The sequence below is a fragment of the Anarrhichthys ocellatus genome, unplaced genomic scaffold, assembly GCF_004355925.1.
Source record: "Anarrhichthys ocellatus isolate YVR2014 unplaced genomic scaffold, GSC_Weel_1.0 scaffold11, whole genome shotgun sequence".
Classification (NCBI taxonomy): Eukaryota; Metazoa; Chordata; class Actinopteri; order Perciformes; family Anarhichadidae; genus Anarrhichthys; species Anarrhichthys ocellatus.
The window spans coordinates 3,413,870-3,432,419 of NW_022280041.1; the positions used below are offsets into that span (position 1 = coordinate 3,413,870).

An 18,550-nucleotide genomic window follows, 5' to 3' on the forward strand; every position below is an offset into this window, starting at 1 on the left:
ACATCTGTGTGAGGTCCACAAAAGGGAAGAAAACCCTCAGTAGAAGTGCAATGGCACGCAAAATTCGTACGCACAATGGTTTTTTTGGGGGGTCTGTTTTCAGTACAGCTGGGAAACAAAAGATTACATTTATTTAGTGTGTGTGTGTGTGTGTGTGTGTGTGGGGGTGTGTGTGTGTGTGTGTGTGTGTGAGAGAGCTTTCCAAGCCCAATGGTTAAAGTAGGCTGATACATTTTTGCCAAAGCTAGATTGAACAGCCTATCAGTTGTGTAGCATTTACAGTAATATGTCTTAATGCTAAAGAAGCGTTTTTGCTAATACCTTCACAGTAATCTGTTTTTACAGTTACTATAAAACAGGATTTGAATAAACTTTTTGTATTCATGTACAAACTAGAAGTGACAAAAGGCCTTAAGTTATTTATTTGTATCGTGTGCAGCTTTAAAGCAGCTCATTTACTTTGTGCCGTACATTCTGGGACAATACACTAAAAAGTCAAGTATCAGTCTGCGTACTGACTCCTTAAAGTATACCAAGTATTCTTAAATTATACAAAGTATCCCTAAAGTATCTGTTGCTGTTCCAGCCTTCTACACATACTCAAACTTCAAATGAGTCGCATGAAACTAGGACACAGGCCTAACGTTAGTATTCACTAATAGTTAAATTAGTCCGCTGCATGTAGGTCAGCTCTCTTCCAGTTGGTGTTAATATTTCTCTATTATTCACCAATTCTCCCGTTGACTGTTCAATAGCATCTGCAAAGATGTTCTACAAACTCTGACAAGCAAAGAAAGATACTTAAACAGCAGTGAAAACAGTCACCCTCACTACTAGCTTATATTGATTTTGTCATGTCGTGTGATCCTTCGCTACGAGGGCTGAAAACTGAATCCGTCATATAAATCCCACTTAATCTCCCGCTTTATTAAGTATGTTAACTGGAGTCAGTGTCAAAGCCAGGTGGGTTGATATCAAAGCAGCTTCTACGCAGTAAAATCAGCTCATTTCAATCTTTGCTTCTACTTTTTAATAGACTTTTTTAAAATCAGAATGTTTGATTTGTCCCCCCCCCGTCGCTGCAGCAGCAACGCATGATGTCACTGAACTCACTTCAGGTCATCGTTCAGACATTGTTGGCACACAGCCAGAGTGGTTTGGGTAAACATTGGGGTAATTGTATCATCCATCATCTGCTACCACATGGCGTCGATCGATCGAAGCAGAATTAACTAACCGGCGCCGCTGCAGCCACTGTAGAAAGTGTGTGAGTGGTACAGAAGTTATGTTTTACTACTTCATTTTGTTTGTGTGTGTGTGTGTGTGTGTGAATCTTCTGCAGCACAGTAACTTTTAACGGTTACTCACCTGTGTGTGTCTGGTGTGTGTTCTCCAGCTGGGTTCATGTGACAGCAGGGGTGGGAGACTAAGAGCTTGGTGAGAGGGATTACCTATATCTGTTAGGCCTCCTCCCCCCTCCCCCCTCCGACAGTGTCACGTCTCATTACTTCTGTCCTTCAGCACGGATAGTCTGGCTTTAGCGGGATACATTTAAGATGCGGGCAGCCTGGGCGTCCATGAACACCGGGTTTAGAGCCACAGTGATATGCGCGCCCTTTGCCCGAGAGGCTTTTTTTTTCTTCTTCTCTCTCCAGTAAGCAGACAGGTAAACATCTCCCAAAGCTGGCATTGTCCGCAGTTAAGCCTTCACTTGTTTAAGTGAAACGGATGGCTGCATCTCGGTGGCGCTCAGCGTGTGGTTACCACCTCTTGGGGATGAACGTGTGATGAAGCACACTGTACGAGGAAGAGTAGAGAGGAGTTCATAGAAGAAGACATTGTGGAATATTAGAGCAGGAGAAATGCTGATATGGATGTAAAAAACACGTGGTTCTAGCTTAAAAATGTAACATCTTAGTGTTTATTTTTCTTACTTTTTGTTGGATAAGACATTTGAGGATGTCAAACCAGGCTCTTGAAATTGTGAAAGGCATCTTTTTTTTTATTTTTTATTGATTGATTGATAGTGAAAATAATAAACTGGAACTCCTTCAACAGTTCTCCCACTTTGTGATTTTAAAGAGAAGATGAAGCTTTCATCTTGCAGCGTTTCTAACGCTGAAACAATTCGTCGGACGAGAGACGTCCGGCTCTTGCGCGACAGATACACACTCATGTAGTTGTAATCTATTAGTAAGTCAGTATTCAGACACAATACATTCTAAATCCCCCCTTTTCAGACAGTTCAGTGAGCATGTTCAGTCAATAAGGTGCAAAGATCTCTTCGACCATTTCTCTAAACCTTTCGGCCTAATCACTTGCACATCCTTCCAGTCAAGTGGCTCATTACAAGAAATCCCCGATGTTAAGCCGAGAGGCGTAACTATCCTCTATGGTCCTCTGTTTTTCTCTATTCAAACTGCAGTTAAACACGCTACAGTGGACAAACAACCAACTCGTTTGTAGCCACGTTTTTCTCATTTTGCGAATTCCTTTCATCGGCCTGGGTCATTGAATCCTTCATTTCTCCCCCATTCGCTGACCCAGAAGGCCCCCGCGTGTCTACAACGCCTGCACGTTGACCCTTTGCTCTCATGGCCCTCACCCCTTTTTTCCTCCCTCCCCTCTCGAGGAGGAAACCCCCCACCCCCCACTCCCTGCTCATCTCGCCCTCCAGCTGGTTCCCTGCACTGCCAGAATCCGAGAGGAGTTTTCCTGGCCCTTAGCAGGGCGGCTAATCTAGATGGCGGGAGGCCTCCCTCCTGCTAGCGGTACACAAGAGAAGGCAGCCCTAATTGCTTATGTCGTAAAGCTCTCTGACCCAGATAAGCCGCCGCTCCCCAAAGCTGTCGATATAACCCCACTTTACCTCACCAAACCTGCCTCTCCTGATCCACGCAAGCTAACACCTCGGAACATTTCTGCACCTTCTGCCACATTACTAACACCCGGGACACGGGGAGATTGAGACGGGTTGATACCGACAGCTTATTTAAGGAGGCGTATGCTGCAGGGAAATAACTACTTTGGTATTCTTTAATTTGTGTATTTGTCGACAAAGAACATGCCATAACATAGGCCTCGTGTATAAATCCAATGCAGTAGGCATTAGTCTGTTATTTTATGTATTTCAATACAAACCTTTTAAGACAATGTAATTATGTAGCTCAAAGGAAAGTGGGAAACAAACTTCTATAACAATACAAAGCTTTTTATAGATGCATGAATACTCTTTTCATAAGATCTTTGGAGAGGAAGGCTTGATGGATTCACCAGAAAGCAAAAGTGACAGATATTCTACGCACTACTTTATCAGGTGGAGGGTGATTATAGGTGCGCTCAATGAAAGCCAAAGCGCCGGCGTTGCGTGCAGCCAGCTCTCGCATGCCCGGCTCATTATTGGGCCCAGCTAATGCAGGCTTAGCCACAAAACGCCACTGTGGCTCTGGACAAGTGGCGAATGTCACACGTGCTCCGCTTTTAAAAGCAGATGGCCGCTTCACCGATCAAAGCTCCACCAACACAGATGATGACTTTTTATTTTTATATATATATATTTTCTACGTCAACTCCCTGAAACGTTTGTTGTACAGAGATATTAAATAAAAGTGTTGTTCTTCAGTCACTCGGGTGGTGAAGCTCTTAACTCCTGTCAAACGGGAGCCTTGCTGAGGATTCCTTGAAGTCCACGTTAATACAGTTCCTAATTACTCAACAGGAGCTTTTAATTGGATGCTGGCCTGACTCACTGTATAATCACCCACCACATGTTAATGCTATTGGTGCAGGGATGCCTTTAAACCCCCCCACCCCCCCATCTTAAGCCATGTTACACCACAAGTAAATGTCAAGCGTGTCAAGTGCTCGGTGAACGATACTTCTGCTGATATCTTGTAGTTTTTTTCTGACAGAACTACAAATTCCATCATAACTTTATGCTCTTTAAGTCCTGTAGTTCGTACTGTAGCTCGTATAATAATGACAATACAAAGTATAATGACTGACAGTTATGGGTCAAATAAAAATCACCCTGTAGGTTTAATACAAATTCCAACAATACAAATCAGGCAAACAAAGAAATAGAGAAGAAAAGACACATGAGAAATAAAGTACCACAGTATCACGTCATCACACAATATGCTGAAATTGATCTCACTCCAAAAATACCAAATGAAAATGATTTAAAGTGGTTCTAAAACTAAATATTCCAAACCAAACCAACCAAACATCGTTTTTTTTGTCCCGCACCAAACACTATTTCGTGCTACAGTTTTCCTGCTTAGGGTCATTTAAATTAAAAAATATAAAAATTCAACCAATTCCAGTTGAACTAAAACATTTTCACAATGAATATATCAGTGTTCTCCAAAAACAATTACACATCGACTTAACACTTAAAAGGATGAGTGTATACTTTACAGTACTGTTTATAAGAAGAGTGCGTTCATGTTTAATACTGCATGTACCACAGAATAACACGAGTATAAAGTATAAAATCAATCTGATATTTTCTAGTGGTGCTGAGGGTTTCCACTGTTTGGTTTACATTTTGATTGTGCAGTTTTCTGTTTGATCCGTGCTACATTTCTACATGTAGCCCCACATCATAAAGTCTACTTCAGGAGAAAACCCCCAACTCTAGATGACCTAACCGACTACCAGCGTCAGATCCTCCATACAGTAGTTTCCCACAGTGTCGGCGTGATCATCGTGTCGCACAATGTTCTATGTAAAGCGTCTTTGTCGCCCTCGGGACTTGTGAGTAATCTCTTCAGACAGTTTGCAGGCGACAACGAGCGCTCGCGGCGTCTGAAATTGCGCGGCGGTGCGTTTACATCCCCTTGAGCGCCAAAACAACACTGGTGTTGCGTAATCCCCGTGTTCTGCTGTAGTGCTACAATATATGTTTTTGTGTATCTATATATATATATATATATATATATGGTGCAACACTGCTGCCAACACTCAAGTGCTTGTTGCCACCTGGTGGTAGGACCGCATCATTGATTGGCACGACGTTCAAAAGAAATAAAGTGATATAAGCAACAAAAAAACTAACTCAGGAACCAAAAGGGAGAATTACATATTTTTCCAGTTTCATGATTGTGCCTTCATTTGAATGAACCAGTCAGAAGGCTGTTCATTCTCATATCTCAGTCATTTTAAACCACATTCGCATCACGCACTTCTATCTTTAGGATATAAACTATAACTTGACGTTACATCGGACAACAAAAAGGGACGACTGAATGTGATTTCTGTCTTTGATCGGCTGTCAATGAAACGTTGAGCGTCTAACTTCATGTTGGTGAACTCTCAGGGTGTGAATATGTAGAGACTCGGTGTCTCACAGGGTATATTTTTGTATCTGGACCGGCTCAAGAAAAAGTACCTCATATGCTTTAACATTAATGTCGATCAAATGGCATCTAGATTTTCGGATTTGCATTAGATTAAAAAAAAAAAAAAGCCGCGAGCCAGACTTCCAATCCTTTTTTACTTTCAGTCCCAACCAGCAGGACGCTCTCTGAAACCTCCAGAGAACCTTTCCCTGCTGCTCACTTTCAGAGCGACTTCAAATAAACCCCGAGACGTCGGATTGGATTAAACTCCCACTGTGCCGTCATCACGAGAAATCAAAGAAAAGTGTGGGCGTGAAGCTAAATCTGGTTAAAATCAGAAACACCGTCATTTTCATCGTGTGGTCCTCGTCACGTTTCAGCACCGTCGGTTGGAGGATGGGTATTTGGTTTTCAGGCCCTCTTTGAAGCTGCGGAACAGAACGCGGTTGCGTTTGTTCTCCTCGTCCTTCCTGGCGTGGAACTCCCCCTGGATCTTGAAGCCCCGGTGCACCACGAACGCCGAGCTCAGCACCGAGAACCTGTATCCGGCCACGTGGAGCTCGCAGGCCTGCGGGGAGACAAGAATACACTTGTGAGAAGTGGGAAGTGATGAGGGAGGAGGAGAGGAGGTGAGAATGATAGATGAGACAGAAGAGGACAGAGGAGGTGAGAAGGAAGGTGACGGCAAGAAAAACTGGAAACGAGGAGGAGGAGATCAAACACGTCAAGAGGAAGACAAGTAGAAGCACGATGAGGAGAGAAGAGATGGACCGAGGTGTCGAGATGTTACCGCAGGAAGGACAGATGCAAATAAATCAGCAACAAAGTTGATTGTCCATTAAAGGGGCAATTCCAACATGTTGAAATCGCACAAACCTGGCTGATACGATTGAAGCCATATTGCTTGAAGCTCTCGTCATAGAGGGGCACAGTGTGGGGCCCGATGTAGAAAGGCTCCCAGGGGTCCGTCCAGGTGAGCGTGTGGGCGACTTCCATGGTGCCCGTCTCTCTGACGTGGCTGTTGACCCACTGCGAGTAGTTGGTGGGGGCCTGACAGCGGGGACACAGCTCCTCGTAGAACGGCCGGACCTCACCGACCTGGTAGAGCTGGACCAACTCGGCCTTGTTGGCGGGCATCTTCCGGGCGTGGCGGATCTCGAAGGCGGGCAGCACGAACACCTCGGCGCCCGTCGACTCGCGCGTAAAGACCAAGGCCATGAACTGCTGGTGCAGGTCCACGCTCGGCATCATGTCGATGTCGATGACCAGGATGTAGGAGGACTCGGTGCCACCCCGGGCGACGTTGCGCAGAAGGTTGTTGGGGTAGGAGACGTTCCCACTGATGGCATAGTTCTTGTCTTTGTCCCGGTGGGTCTCCAGTCTGGAGAACACCGAGGCGCAGTCATCAAGACCTGCAAAGTGCTCCCGGTCCTGGTCAGGGAAACTGGCCATCTCCCCGGACAGGCAGACCAGGTGAAAGTCCACCAGGGATTGGATCTGAGGGCAGAAGAAGTTGAGTGCGTAGACCAGAGCTGTGGCAAACTTGACATCTTGCCCGTGCGCAAATATGGCCACAGAGATCGGGTTGTGCCACCTCTCCAGGAGGGATTCCAGGTGATGCAGGTTGTTGATGGTCGTGTGTGTGGCTAAAGCCAGGACGCTGGAGCCGGGGTCGGATCCCGGTTTGTGGTTCGTGGTGAAATCACTTTTGATCAAGTTCTTGTACACCCGGTACTGCCCGCTGTTGTCGAAGATCCCACCGGTAGACAGCGAGTACCTCAGACGCTCCTTCCGAGAGTTCTTCTCGGGGTGCCCATTCTTCTTGCCCCCGGAGCCTCCAAAGAGCTGAGAGTACAGGTACCGCTGCTGCTTACCGTAGAACTTGGATAAGAAGGACAGGTATATGAGCTGCAGGAGCGCCACGATCAGCAGAGCACTCAGCACCACTTTGAAGACGGAACATTTCTTGGATAGATGCATTCCAGAGAAACTGCAAAACCTGACCAAACTGGTGTACACAAAGCAAGGTCCGAACACCGGAGGAGCGAGGCTGGGCTATTTCTGTCCGAGCGTACCAGCTAACATTAGCCACATGCTAACGCTGCAGCCTGCTAGGCTGGAAATGCAACGACCACTTGCATCATTTCTGCTGGTTTGCGGCACAACTGCCCCAGATTTTTTCACCACGGGCCTCACCAGCGCGAATAAAACGACGAATCTAATCCGTGATCTCCATCAAAAAACAACACGGTTGTTACCGTTTCTGCTGCTGCTGCTGCTGCTGTGACGGCGGACGCATGTTGATACGTAACGACCGTAATGTCGGGAGTAAAGGCGCCACCGAATTTGGTCCCGGAGCACCGCTTGCTGAAGTGTTGAAGTGTTTATTAACGGGCACGAGTGGAAATAAAGGGCTGTTGTCGCTACAGCGTTAGTGTCACTTGACATTGAAGGTGTAAATGCTACAATAAGTGTGTCTGTGTGTTCTATAAAATGCTGTTTGTTGAGTATATGGAGTCCATAAGACGAGGTGGCCGAGTGGTTAAGGCGATGGACTGCTAATCCATTGTGCTCTGCACGCGTGGGTTCGAATCCCATCCTCGTCGACAGTTGGTTTTGAAATTTTCTTTTTTGTTAAATAATCACATGCGAGCGGACCGTACTCGTATATCTGTATATATAAGTATGACGTACAGTATCATCGTCATACAGTTCATATTAATCTTAGCAATAAAACAAACAGATATAAATTAAAAGCGGCGTGTCCCAAAAATGTAGTAACATTTTCCACAAACCAACAAAAAGGGCAACATTGCAAGTTGCTCCTATCTGACAGCGACACCCATTTAAATGCAAAGCTTATTTAACCACATATGCCCATCATAGCGACACAAATACAATAGGCAATTTTATGCAGTTTTTATCTTTAATTAAAGAATCCAAATTCACTTGTCATTCAAAACTCTGGCCAAAAATAGAATAAATGAAAAAATCCCATTGCCTTAATCCACAAGAAAACCATGAATGTTAATCATGCCTAATATATATATGTATTTATATAATATAATATATAAATATAGACTATTTTCATACAACAGTCAAACTGGGACTAAATAAGATGGAAATCTGTCAACCCTTCTTTAATTTGACTGCATTATTTGCCATTCACTCGTCACATTGTTATATCTATGCAATCTAAACATGTTATTTACCACACATGCATGGGATACTGCTTGAAGTTAAAGCGGTGATGTTTAGTTGTAAACACAGACGCCACACAAAAAGCACAATTGTGACATTCTTTTATTCATGAATCATCAACAAAAACATGTTTGTCTTAACTACGACTTGAACCGTGCAGACAGCACACATCAGGTCCTTGGCCGCAACAAATGAATTTAACCGAGCTCAAGCATGTGCTGCAGATCAGAAAGAATAGGACAACTTCCATTGTGTTTTCAGTGGTTTCATTAAATATTGTGGTGGTAGCTCTGACTTCTGGTCACTCACTAACTGACCTCACATTACGAATTCAAACCAGCTGTTCTGTATCCGGCTGACGTGTGGAGACAATTTGATGTGTCGTGACACATTCATTTTGATGTATAGTGACATGTTAACGGTATAATCTCTTGTTGATGCTCATAACAGATGTTTTTGAAAAGCTCAACCTACTTAAGGATCCTGTGAAATCAGCTTTTTTCCATCTAATTTTGAAGCTGTTAGTTCAAAATGGTAAGTCTAAATAATGCGTGTTGACTTAAAAATGCACTGTGATGTAGCTTTTAATTTAATAACCATGTGCACTCAGTATGTTTTAGGCATTTGACTTTTATTTTTTACTGTGAATCTTTAATCTTTAACATAGCACCTTTGGGAATTATATCTTAATATGGGGAAATTATTTTCTGTAATCTGAGACAGTAAAATATGTATTTGCTCAGGTGTAAATGAGAGTGAGACTAAAACAAGCACTTGAAATGTAATTGTTTAATTTACGCCACAATATTTCAGAAATAAAAACTAAAAGGCAAACAGCCTCGGTTGTTACACACACAACACCATGTATAGTGAGTTTGTGTCGGTTGCAAAGAACTTCAACACCAAGTGAAGTATGTTAAGCAGAAATTTAATCAAAACCAATGTTTTCCTGTGAAAAGTTCCAATTTTGAACCCTAGATTTCATCGTTCCAAACATGTTTTCAGTACTGCAGAAATCATAAAGGCCCTTCATCACAAACTACGACACTAAAACGCCAGCTCCGCTTTTAGACCCGCCCCCCTCGCTGTTACTGGAAGACACTGCCGACTGGCCTTGAGCCTCTCCTTCACCCTCTCCCATCAGCCGGATGTTGTAGCGCTCCCTGTACTCCGTCAGCTCGCGGCCTTTCGTCTGCATCTGTGTGTTGATGGTCTCGATTATTTTGGAGATCTGAGGAGAAAACAAAAGGGGGGGGGGGGGAAGATCAGTGGATTAAAAGGTTACAAGTATGCATGTACGTTGAATTTGCAAGTATCTACTTGAAGTTTAAATACATATTTAAACAATGCAGCACTCATTTTATAGATTTGTTTTTTCATTTTCTCATCCATCACCTGTTCTTTGTTGGTTTCCAGGGCTGGTAGAACTTCTTTTACCGTCCGCTCCACCAACACTCCTCCTATTAGACGAAAGCATTTCCTCGTAGGGTCCACTTCCCTCAGGGTGTCAATTACTAAACTGGAAGGAAAAATAAGGGAAGTTTAAAAACCAAAAAAACGACAACAGATCCACTCAGCGGATCAGTTTTTTAGTGATGTATTTGTGACTCAGCACACATTCTTATGTTGTTGCTTTGAGTCGAAGGCTGCAGATGTGGGAACATCTGCCACCGACCTGTGCTCGTTGATCTCCATCTCCAACTCTGCAGATTTAGAGGCCATACCGCGCTGCTCCTGACGCATCCTCTGAAACGTTGCCACCACCTGTCACACAAAAAACACACCATCAGCAACATAAACAGATGTTTGTTCATTTTAGTTTGCGTCAGTACTGTAGTGATGACACCATTCCAGTTGTGATCATCAATTAAACAAATTAATATTTATACTTCGTCATGTATCTTTATAAATCAAGTAGTTTGGATGTATAATGTTAGGATTTCTACATTTTAGTATTACATAGTAATCTGACTACTTGACGTTAGAATAGGGTTTGATGGTGTCCAGTGATAAAAATAGGTTCTCACACTTCCTTCAACTGGAACACACCGACCCATTAGAGGCGTCACGTTATGCTAATTAAATATACATAAATCCAAATTCATTGTCAAACTCTTTATACATGTAAATACTATTGAAGGCTTCACGCTGGCTCGCTCTTGTTGTCACGTTTGGTGGCGAGAAAGCAGAATGATGGGCGATGGGGAAGCTAACGTTAGCATTAGCCAACAGGGAGTCGGATTAGCGGCTCTAGCTTCACCAGACTCGACTAAACAACAACAACAACAACGAGTGTACCGACTGAAGCAGCCCGAGGTGGAGGTTAAAGTACCTGCTCGGCTGACGGGCCGGACGGTTTTCCACCGGCGCTGTTGCTGGGTTTGCTGCCCGTGCTGCTACTGTTGGCTGCCATCTTGGAAGGGTGTTGCTCTGAAGGACCCCAGGCTACATGTATAGAGCTGTTCCGTGTGAGTGCCTGTGTGGAAATGAAGCCCAGCAGCCGGTAACGGTGGAGCTGATTTTAATTACTTTAAACACTGCTGGGTAGCTTGTGATTTATCCCCCGGGGATTAATATAGTCTTATCGTAACATGTGAAAATACATCATAATCTATTTTATGATTATATTTTGTAATATCAATCTAAATCTGTAAAGTGATCCAATAAATGTTGTGGAATAAAAGCACAATATTCCCCTCTGAAATGTAGTGGAGCAGAAGTATAAAGTAACAAAAAACTGGAGATACTCAAGTAAGGTATAAGTACCTCGAAATACCTCATAGTTACTTCCACCACTGCCTTGCTCCAAGAAAAATCTAAGTACTAATATTCAAAAATAGATTGAAGTACATCCAAACAACTCAGCACTCTAACCAACCAAAGCCTTCAAAACTCAACACTCCAGTGTTTCTTACACTCTGTCAGACGAGAGCAAATACTCTCCAGCAGGTGGAGGTGATGTGCCTTAATGTTGGTTTCTATCCTCTGATAAACAACAGAAGAAGACAGTAGCTCAGCTGACTCTTCCTGCTGTACACTTAAACACTACTGAACCAAACATATGTGACACTAACACGGGCTAAACGAGACGTGACGTGCTGTCTGGGTCACTTGGACCAATGTTCATGGTGAGGTGCATTTTGGGAACTTGTGCAAAGACTTTGGCCTCTCTTCCAGTTTGGAAACAACAGATCAAGCTACAAAACAGGTAAGCTTACTATCCTGACAAGGGAGTGTATTGTTATGCTCTCTAACAGCTGTCCCTCTAAACAAGGGACCTATTTGCAATATTGCACAATGAATATATAACAAAATAACCGGTGCAGTTAATGGTCAACCATGGTTGTCCTTTGATCTTTGCATGCAGCGTCTGTGCTCTGGACATAACAACAACCTCTCCTCTCCCTGCAGGATGTCGACTTCACCTCGCCCAGTGGCCGCAGTGTGTCAGGTGACGGTCATCCCGGACAAAGAGGCCAACTTCTCCGCCTGCAAGCAGCTGGTGGAGGAAGCCCAGGCACGAGGCGCCAGCATGGTCTTCCTCCCCGAGGCCTTCGACTACATCGGATCCAGCGGGGAGGAGACGCTGTCGCTGTCTGAGAGCCTGACGGGAGACACGATCTCAAAATACACTCAGCTGGCTAGGTAGACAGAACCAGTCTGGGTTTAGTACGTTTATTGTTAAAGTGTAAATATGTATCTATAGTCAACTCTGAATCCATCAGCAGGCAGCCACTCTACTACTGTCTCCTGTGTCTCATGTGGAGGATGTGAATAATTGCCATTTCTTCAGGTATTTTAACCCGTCCTCCTTCCAGGAAGTTGGAAGTGTGGCTGTCTCTCGGAGGATTTCATGAACGAGGACATGACTGGGAGTCTGACAGACGAATCTACAACAGTCACGTCATAATTAATGATAAAGGTACCGCTCATTAAACAAGCTCTCTATACGTTCTCTCGCTCGCAACAAGCACACTCGTGAAAATCATTGTCACATTGTCGTTACACCCACAGGTGACATCGTCTCAGTTTACAGGAAGTCCCATTTGTTCGATGTGGAGCTGCCAGACAAAGGTGTGTCCCTTAAAGAAAGTGCCTTCACCATCCCGGGACCCTCCCTCGTGTCTCCGGTCCAAACTCCCATCGGCAAGGTGTCATTTCATGAGATAAGAATCATCACAGAGTGGAGCTTTAAATGCACAATCTGTTTGTGTTCTGTGTCTTTGTTCTGACTATTTATATTTTGTGGCCACAGGTTGGCCTGGGCATCTGCTATGACCTGAGATTCCCGGAGTTATCGCTGGCTCTGCGACGGCACGGGGCAGAGATTCTGACGTATCCATCAGCCTTCACTGAAGCAACAGGAGCTGCTCACTGGGAGGTGGGATGAGTTCACTCACGCTTGCAATGAAAGGACAACTATAAACCCAAGCAAGCATGAATCCTGTGTCTTTTATTCCCAGGTGTTGCTCCGTGCGCGGGCCATCGAGAACCAGTGTTACGTCCTGGCAGCGGCGCAGGTCGGCCGGCACACCGAGAAGCGGCGGTCGTACGGCCACGCGTTGGCGGTGGACCCGTGGGGGGAGGTGCTGGCCGACTGCGGGGGGGAGAAGCCGGGCGTGGTGCTGGTGGAGATCGACCCGGAGAAGGTTGGCAGCACCAGGAGGAACATGCCGGTCCAACGGCACCGCAGAGACACTGGTTTCTATCAGAGTATGGAGAAGACTTGACAACGAGAGAAGTGAAGAGTGCATCAGGAGCACTTCAAGTGACTGAGCTTATTATCGGTATATGGTTCAAAATCAGCCTTCTCTTCTTTTACTGCTTACTCAGCTGTCCTGGTTTAACTTTTAAATCATCTTGTCATCACTGCATTAGATAATCTCACCAAATGAGTCTATACAAATTAGATATTACTCATATTTGCCACTAGGTGGTGCTGTTGGGTAGTAACGATATTAGAAACAGGAGGAAATGGTGGTAAATTACAGATATATGTTGTACTGAATGGATATGTTCATATTATTTAATTAGATTAAATACCGTAAAAAAACATCACCTTCACTTTGTTTGTTTGTCTTCTGTATCCAGTTACAAAATAAATAGTTAAATTGTGAAAATGCATCACTGACTCTGAATGATGATATCAGATTATGAGTGAAATGAAGTTTTTAACCTCTCTAATGGGGGCCCAAAAAAGAGTTTGAGATAAAAACCATGTATACAACTATTTTAAAATTGCACTTAAGTACACTACTTAAGTAAATGTACTTAAGTACAATTTTGAGGTACTTGTAAACATCATTTTTGAGTATTTCCATTTTACTTCCTGTCCAGTGAAAACCACGTATCCACAGATGTGTTGATTTTGAATATTTGTGACAAAAATAAGGATGAAATGTTTCTTTATGTGTTGAGAAAATCATCCTACTTCTTAAGCTAAATAAACTATTAAAACCTGGATCAGCTGGAAAATACATCGTCACAAAACAGGTCATATTATTTTGAGATACTTGGTTCTCACGGGACAGTGACGCTACAAACATATGGTGATCTCATAGAATATGACAGATTAAACTACCCTTTGTATATAAATTATAAATGAGCACGACTATAATAATCTACAACACCATATACATTAATGCAGCAAAAATAGTAATCATGTATAATAGAAAAACACTGACGGAGAACATTTTAATGCACAATGAGTACACGTTTGATACTTTAAGCACATTTAGCAGATACTACTTGCATATTTTAGTACTTTTACCCAAGGATATGAGTACTTCCTCCACCAGAACCATGCAGTTACACTGTCCCCGTTATGATTCATCCCCTCCCGTTTGATTTGCAGTGACTGGATGAATTATTGATCATATTTCTGCCTGTTTTACCATCACACAGACTGTGGGTGGGAGCTGCTGCTGTCAGGATGTGAGGATGGGAGACAGGAAGTGAACGTCACTGACACAGGAATGGGACTGAAAAAAGAAAACACCATCATGATGAGAATGTCAAATCCACTCGTGTAAATGAAACACAAATCCCCCCGTTTCAACCCGACAAAAGGATGAACTGTCGTGTCCGAGCTGTAATTGATGCATCACGACGGTAACGTGCGTTCTTCTTCTGTAACGGTTTGACGGTTAGCTGTGTGTTTCACCGCCCGAGGCCGTGTATCCCTCCGATGCCGTGCAGTTTGAGTGATATTTAAATGGAGATTTACCGTATTTTGTGGATATAACTTGTCGTTTATGTGGTTCTCAGGCCTTTGGCTGCTTGTCGAAGGGAAACTGAGGCTACACTAACCAACGTTGCATGCAAAACGGTCCTATTTTCACCGTTAAATGGAAATGTAACAGTCGGCTAACGGCTGTGCGCGTGCTGCAAAGGACTAATCTTGTTGCCATGCTGACTGTCGTGGTTGTTTTCCATCATTAGATAAGCACGCTAGTCTCGTGCTTGTGAACTCCTCTCTTCCACAAAATCATCCTCAACACAATCCTATTTATTCTGGTATTTTTTGTAACAATGAGACTTTAGCAACACTTAACATAAGTTTTTTATTTTTTTATTTATTTATTTATTTTTATATATATATAATGCAATTTACAATCTTAAGTTATTTGAGGCAAAAAGTTAGTAATTTAAAGTGAATTTAGTTGGTTTTGTTAGTCTTTTACGCTGAATATCTGGACATTTTCTTGGATTAATTAAGCAATTTAAATGTAATATAAAATATCAGTTATAATGGCTGTTTTTCACCATGTTTGAGACCAAACAATTAATTGAGAAAATGTGTTTATTTCATGTTTATTTGTAAAGGGACGAGTATATTCACACCTGCCACATGGCGCAGCACATTGTCGCATGTCTTTAGACTGCGAAATAATACAAAAGTTAGTTGTAACTCTGGTATTTTGTGCATTAAATAAAACCACATTTAGATATGAAGTTACTTCTGCTGAGGTCTGATAAGGAAATGACAATTGACTCTAAATTAAAAAAACAGAGGCCTTTGAGTCAATGCGATGAGTTATGACCCTAAACATGACGTATCCACTTTTATATTAATTTTATTCCATTTCACACAGCCCCATCCTCTAACCAGGACCGTACCTGTCGACAAGATGTCACACTTAAAGTAGTTAAATGTTAAACTTAAGTTAATGTTCCCCCACTTTTACCTCTTGGCTCCATCACTGTTCAGTCATTCTGTTTATGTTTAAACCACTTGTGTCCTCTGTTAGCCTCACACAGGCGGGTCAAACCAAAGGCCCTCCTCATTTGATTTGCTCTGATTGTTGATTTAATCAGCGCTGCTGATTGTGTTAACGTCTGTCTGGAGTGTTTCGTCTCGGTTCAGCACGACCTTAAGAGTTTAATTCACAGACGGACGGTCGAGACGCCTCATTTAAGTGTTTACCTCCTTCCCCTCCGTGAGATCACGTAAAGCACTTGTCTTGACAACAATTACACCATGATGGGGTTAACTAACATGTCGAAAGGTTTACTTGAATGGCTGCATTTCTTTTACTGCATGGCTGCAGGCCTGACATGTATTATTCATAATTCAGCATTCATTTTCTAAGAGTAGGAGCTTCCCCTGTCTTCTGTGAGGCTTGTTGTGTTTTATTATTTTTGTATGTTTTACTTCAGTGTCTCCCCTCTAGAGACAGCAGCATATATTGACTGATATTCAGTTTTCCTGTTTGTTGTTTTGTCAGACTGACACCACTACATGGCTGCACATCTCCAGGAGTTAGTCAGGGCCCACGTGTTGCTGAAGTGCTGTTAATTGTGATGACTGAGCACTCCCTGTAGTGTTGGAGCTGGTGTACGCTGGATATTTTTGATCCATATATCGATCGCCATGTTGTCTTTTTGAAGGATGCGCGTCGACGACTACAGGAGGAGGTGTGAGCCTGTCGGTTAGAGGGAGGGCAAAGAAAACCCGCTGAGTCACGTCCCGGCAACGGTCGCCTGGGCAACACCTCCATAGTGACCAGCCGGAGGAAGATAACGGCCCTCGTTGCTCAACTTAGTTGCGTAACATCAGCGGTCCCCACAACGTTTTGTTCACCTCGCTGTTGATTATGCTGCTGTCATCGACCGCCAGACACACACACACACCCCCACACACACACACACACACACACACACACACACACCCCCAGCTTATCCACGTCCTCAAACAGCATAATGAAATCTGACTGGAAGGATAGTAGCTCCTCAATAATCAACATCCTCTGGTCTCTCTGGCGTAATTACTGTTTTGATTACTGTTGCAAACATGTGAAGGGAAACATGAATACGTGTACTGCAGGCTTTTCATAATTATAGCTTTCTGTTCAGAGAAGTAGCACAAAAGATGACGAGTGTAATTAAAGCAGCCGTCGTTAAGAGGCTCAGAAGCTTCATATCAGAGCTGTCTGTCTGTCTGCAGGAGCGAGTCCTAAAACCTGGAAGTGATTTAGTATTTTTGCCCCTCCGGTTCCCTCGTCTCAATGTTGTTTTGTTCATTCCCACTTGTGTATTTTGTGGTGTTACCGTCATAACAAAGTGTCTGGATTCATTTGTTAGAGGAGAGCGACTTTCACCGCAACACCTGATGAATCTGAATTAGAGCTTGAACTCCGAATTGTTTTTATTTTTTGAGAAATCCACTTCCTAAATCAGTCTAGCTGACTCCAACGTTTCTTTTCCTTCACTTCCTTTTCATGGTGCTGCAGGAGAAAGAAGAAGTATGAAGTCTAATCCATTCAGGTCGATATGAAGGGAGTTTATAAATCCTCTATTGCTCTATATCTTCACAGAGCTACGGGGGAATATGGCCCGTCAGAACGTAAACGATTAGTGAAGATCAGTAAGGCGGCGGCACATTAAATGTCTATCTTTCTCCTAAACTCTCCTCTTTGCTACGTTGAGACGGATATTCTATAAATATCTTCTCATTTTCGTGACATTGTGCTCGGGCCGGATCCGTTCAGGTCACAGATTCTGGTGTAGTTTCCACCTCCTCCACAGGGGGGCGGTGTTTGATCACAGGTGAGGTGCTGAGTGTTGACTCCGCTCTGCTCTGTTTGGTCCATCACTTTTAGTACCATAACCATCCTCCCATGCTGAAAACATATCTTCAAACTTTAGATTGACTTTCACACTAGTGATGAATCACAGCTGGACTGTGTTCTCGTTCCGCTCCTTGGATCTCTGCTGAAGTGGTCCAGTTGTTTGTTCTCGATCACTCCACCTCAACGCCGACAGTCCGCCTTCATCTTAAACTCTGATGGATGTCCTGAGTCCCTTCCCTCTCATTCCGTCCACACCTCGTTCCCTTTTTGTGTTACTTCATCTTCCATCTTCCATCACCGGTTATAAAACAATACTGTGATAATTTCTCTTGTAGGAAAATAGACAAAACTTGCTCGTTTGGTTTCCCAGTGAAGACACCAGTTGCCTCATTCTCCAAATATAACTGGACAGAAATGCGACGGATGAAATGACCGACCGTGTGACCAGATGATCGGGTTCTTCTTTGTTTGTCTTGAGAGAAAGCTCTGGAAACCGGTTGTGTTTCGATGTTTTTTTTGCTGGACCATAAATGTATGTACGACTATAACCTCTCCATCACGGCCTCACCGAGCGCCCGTCTGTCAGTATGCGCGTTACCATCCCACCCTGACCCACTCCACCTTGCAGACTCTCTAATCCAGCATCCTCACAACACGGTGTGTGTGTGTGTGTCTCCACCACTCTCCTCCCTCCCTCCTTCCCTCCCTCCTTATCATCCAGGGCACCGGTGCGTTGCTAAATGGAGTCGGAGCAGCTGTACCACAGAGGCTACTGCAGGAACAGCTACAACAGCATCGCCAGCGCCAGCAGCGACGAGGAGCTGCTGGATGGAGCCGGCGCCATCATGGACTTCCACACCACCGAGGACGACAACCTGCTGGATGGGGACGCTGCCTCCCCAGGTAGGGAGAACAGGACACCTCCAAATACCCCCC

General features: G+C 43.8%; 4 protein-coding genes and 1 non-coding gene across 8 annotated transcripts in view; 3 read left to right on the plus strand and 2 right to left on the minus strand.

The window, feature by feature from the left end:
* Nucleotides 1-4,941: 4,941 nt before the first annotated feature.
* Nucleotides 4,942-7,664, minus strand: b4gat1 (beta-1,4-glucuronyltransferase 1). The gene is made up of 2 exons (XM_031851276.1): nucleotides 6,219-7,664; nucleotides 4,942-5,910 (listed from the first exon to the last, which is right to left on the minus strand). Exons 1-2 carry the CDS (start codon nucleotides 7,320-7,322, stop codon nucleotides 5,719-5,721), a joined length of 1,296 nt encoding a protein of 431 aa, XP_031707136.1. The 5' UTR covers nucleotides 7,323-7,664; the 3' UTR covers nucleotides 4,942-5,718.
* A 202-nt stretch (nucleotides 7,665-7,866) lies between these two features.
* Nucleotides 7,867-7,948, plus strand: trnas-gcu (transfer RNA serine (anticodon GCU)). The gene has a single exon. It is a non-coding gene; the product is annotated as a tRNA-Ser (tRNA).
* A 679-nt stretch (nucleotides 7,949-8,627) lies between these two features.
* Nucleotides 8,628-11,339, minus strand: pfdn2 (prefoldin subunit 2). The gene is made up of 5 exons (XM_031851286.1): nucleotides 11,310-11,339; nucleotides 10,876-11,019; nucleotides 10,219-10,307; nucleotides 9,939-10,062; nucleotides 8,628-9,774 (listed from the first exon to the last, which is right to left on the minus strand). The coding sequence occupies exons 1-5, from the start codon at nucleotides 11,322-11,324 to the stop codon at nucleotides 9,583-9,585; spliced, it is 564 nt and encodes a 187-aa protein (XP_031707146.1). The 5' UTR covers nucleotides 11,325-11,339; the 3' UTR covers nucleotides 8,628-9,582.
* A 204-nt stretch (nucleotides 11,340-11,543) lies between these two features.
* On the plus strand, nucleotides 11,544-13,653 carry nit1 (nitrilase 1). The gene is made up of 6 exons (XM_031851400.1): nucleotides 11,544-11,751; nucleotides 11,955-12,188; nucleotides 12,362-12,465; nucleotides 12,558-12,694; nucleotides 12,799-12,924; nucleotides 13,007-13,653. Exons 1-6 carry the CDS (start codon nucleotides 11,663-11,665, stop codon nucleotides 13,271-13,273), a joined length of 957 nt encoding a protein of 318 aa, XP_031707260.1. The 5' UTR covers nucleotides 11,544-11,662; the 3' UTR covers nucleotides 13,274-13,653.
* Nucleotides 13,654-14,496: 843 nt separating this feature from the next.
* clcn3 (chloride channel 3) overlaps nucleotides 14,497-18,550 on the plus strand; it is a 20,670-nt gene continuing 16,616 nt past the window's right edge. For 2 of the 4 annotated variants that reach the window (XM_031850737.1, XM_031850744.1), the window contains exons 1-2: nucleotides 14,497-14,654; nucleotides 18,336-18,517. In XM_031850737.1, coding sequence (XP_031706597.1) covers nucleotides 18,355-18,517 — 163 coding nt within the window. In that variant the 5' untranslated portion in view covers nucleotides 14,497-14,654; nucleotides 18,336-18,354. The remainder of the gene's footprint in view (nucleotides 14,655-18,335; nucleotides 18,518-18,550) is intronic. The other 2 variants (XM_031850743.1, XM_031850739.1) reach the window with 2 other exon arrangements.

What these genes read in the sequence shown, in the direction of transcription:
- b4gat1 (XM_031851276.1), bottom strand. Translation starts at nt 7,322, where the DNA reads ATGCATCTATCCAAGAAATGTTCCGTCTTCAAAGTGGTGCTGAGTGCT. An exon ending in GCTTCAATCGTATCAGCCAG is followed by an intron (nt 5,911 to 6,218) that starts GTTTGTGCGATT and finishes GTCTCCCCGCAG; the next exon opens with GCCTGCGAGCTCCACGTGGC.
- pfdn2 (XM_031851286.1), bottom strand. An exon ending in CCGGCCCGTCAGCCGAGCAG is followed by an intron (nt 10,308 to 10,875) that starts GTACTTTAACCT and finishes TTTGTGTGACAG; the next exon opens with GTGGTGGCAACGTTTCAGAG. An exon ending in TGGAAACCAACAAAGAACAG is followed by an intron (nt 9,775 to 9,938) that starts GTGATGGATGAG and finishes TTTTCTCCTCAG; the next exon opens with ATCTCCAAAATAATCGAGAC.
- nit1 (XM_031851400.1), top strand. Translation starts at nt 11,663, where the DNA reads ATGTTCATGGTGAGGTGCATTTTGGGAACTTGTGCAAAGACTTTGGCC. An exon ending in CAGATCAAGCTACAAAACAG is followed by an intron (nt 11,752 to 11,954) that starts GTAAGCTTACTA and finishes CTCTCCCTGCAG; the next exon opens with GATGTCGACTTCACCTCGCC. An exon ending in TCCAAACTCCCATCGGCAAG is followed by an intron (nt 12,695 to 12,798) that starts GTGTCATTTCAT and finishes TTGTGGCCACAG; the next exon opens with GTTGGCCTGGGCATCTGCTA.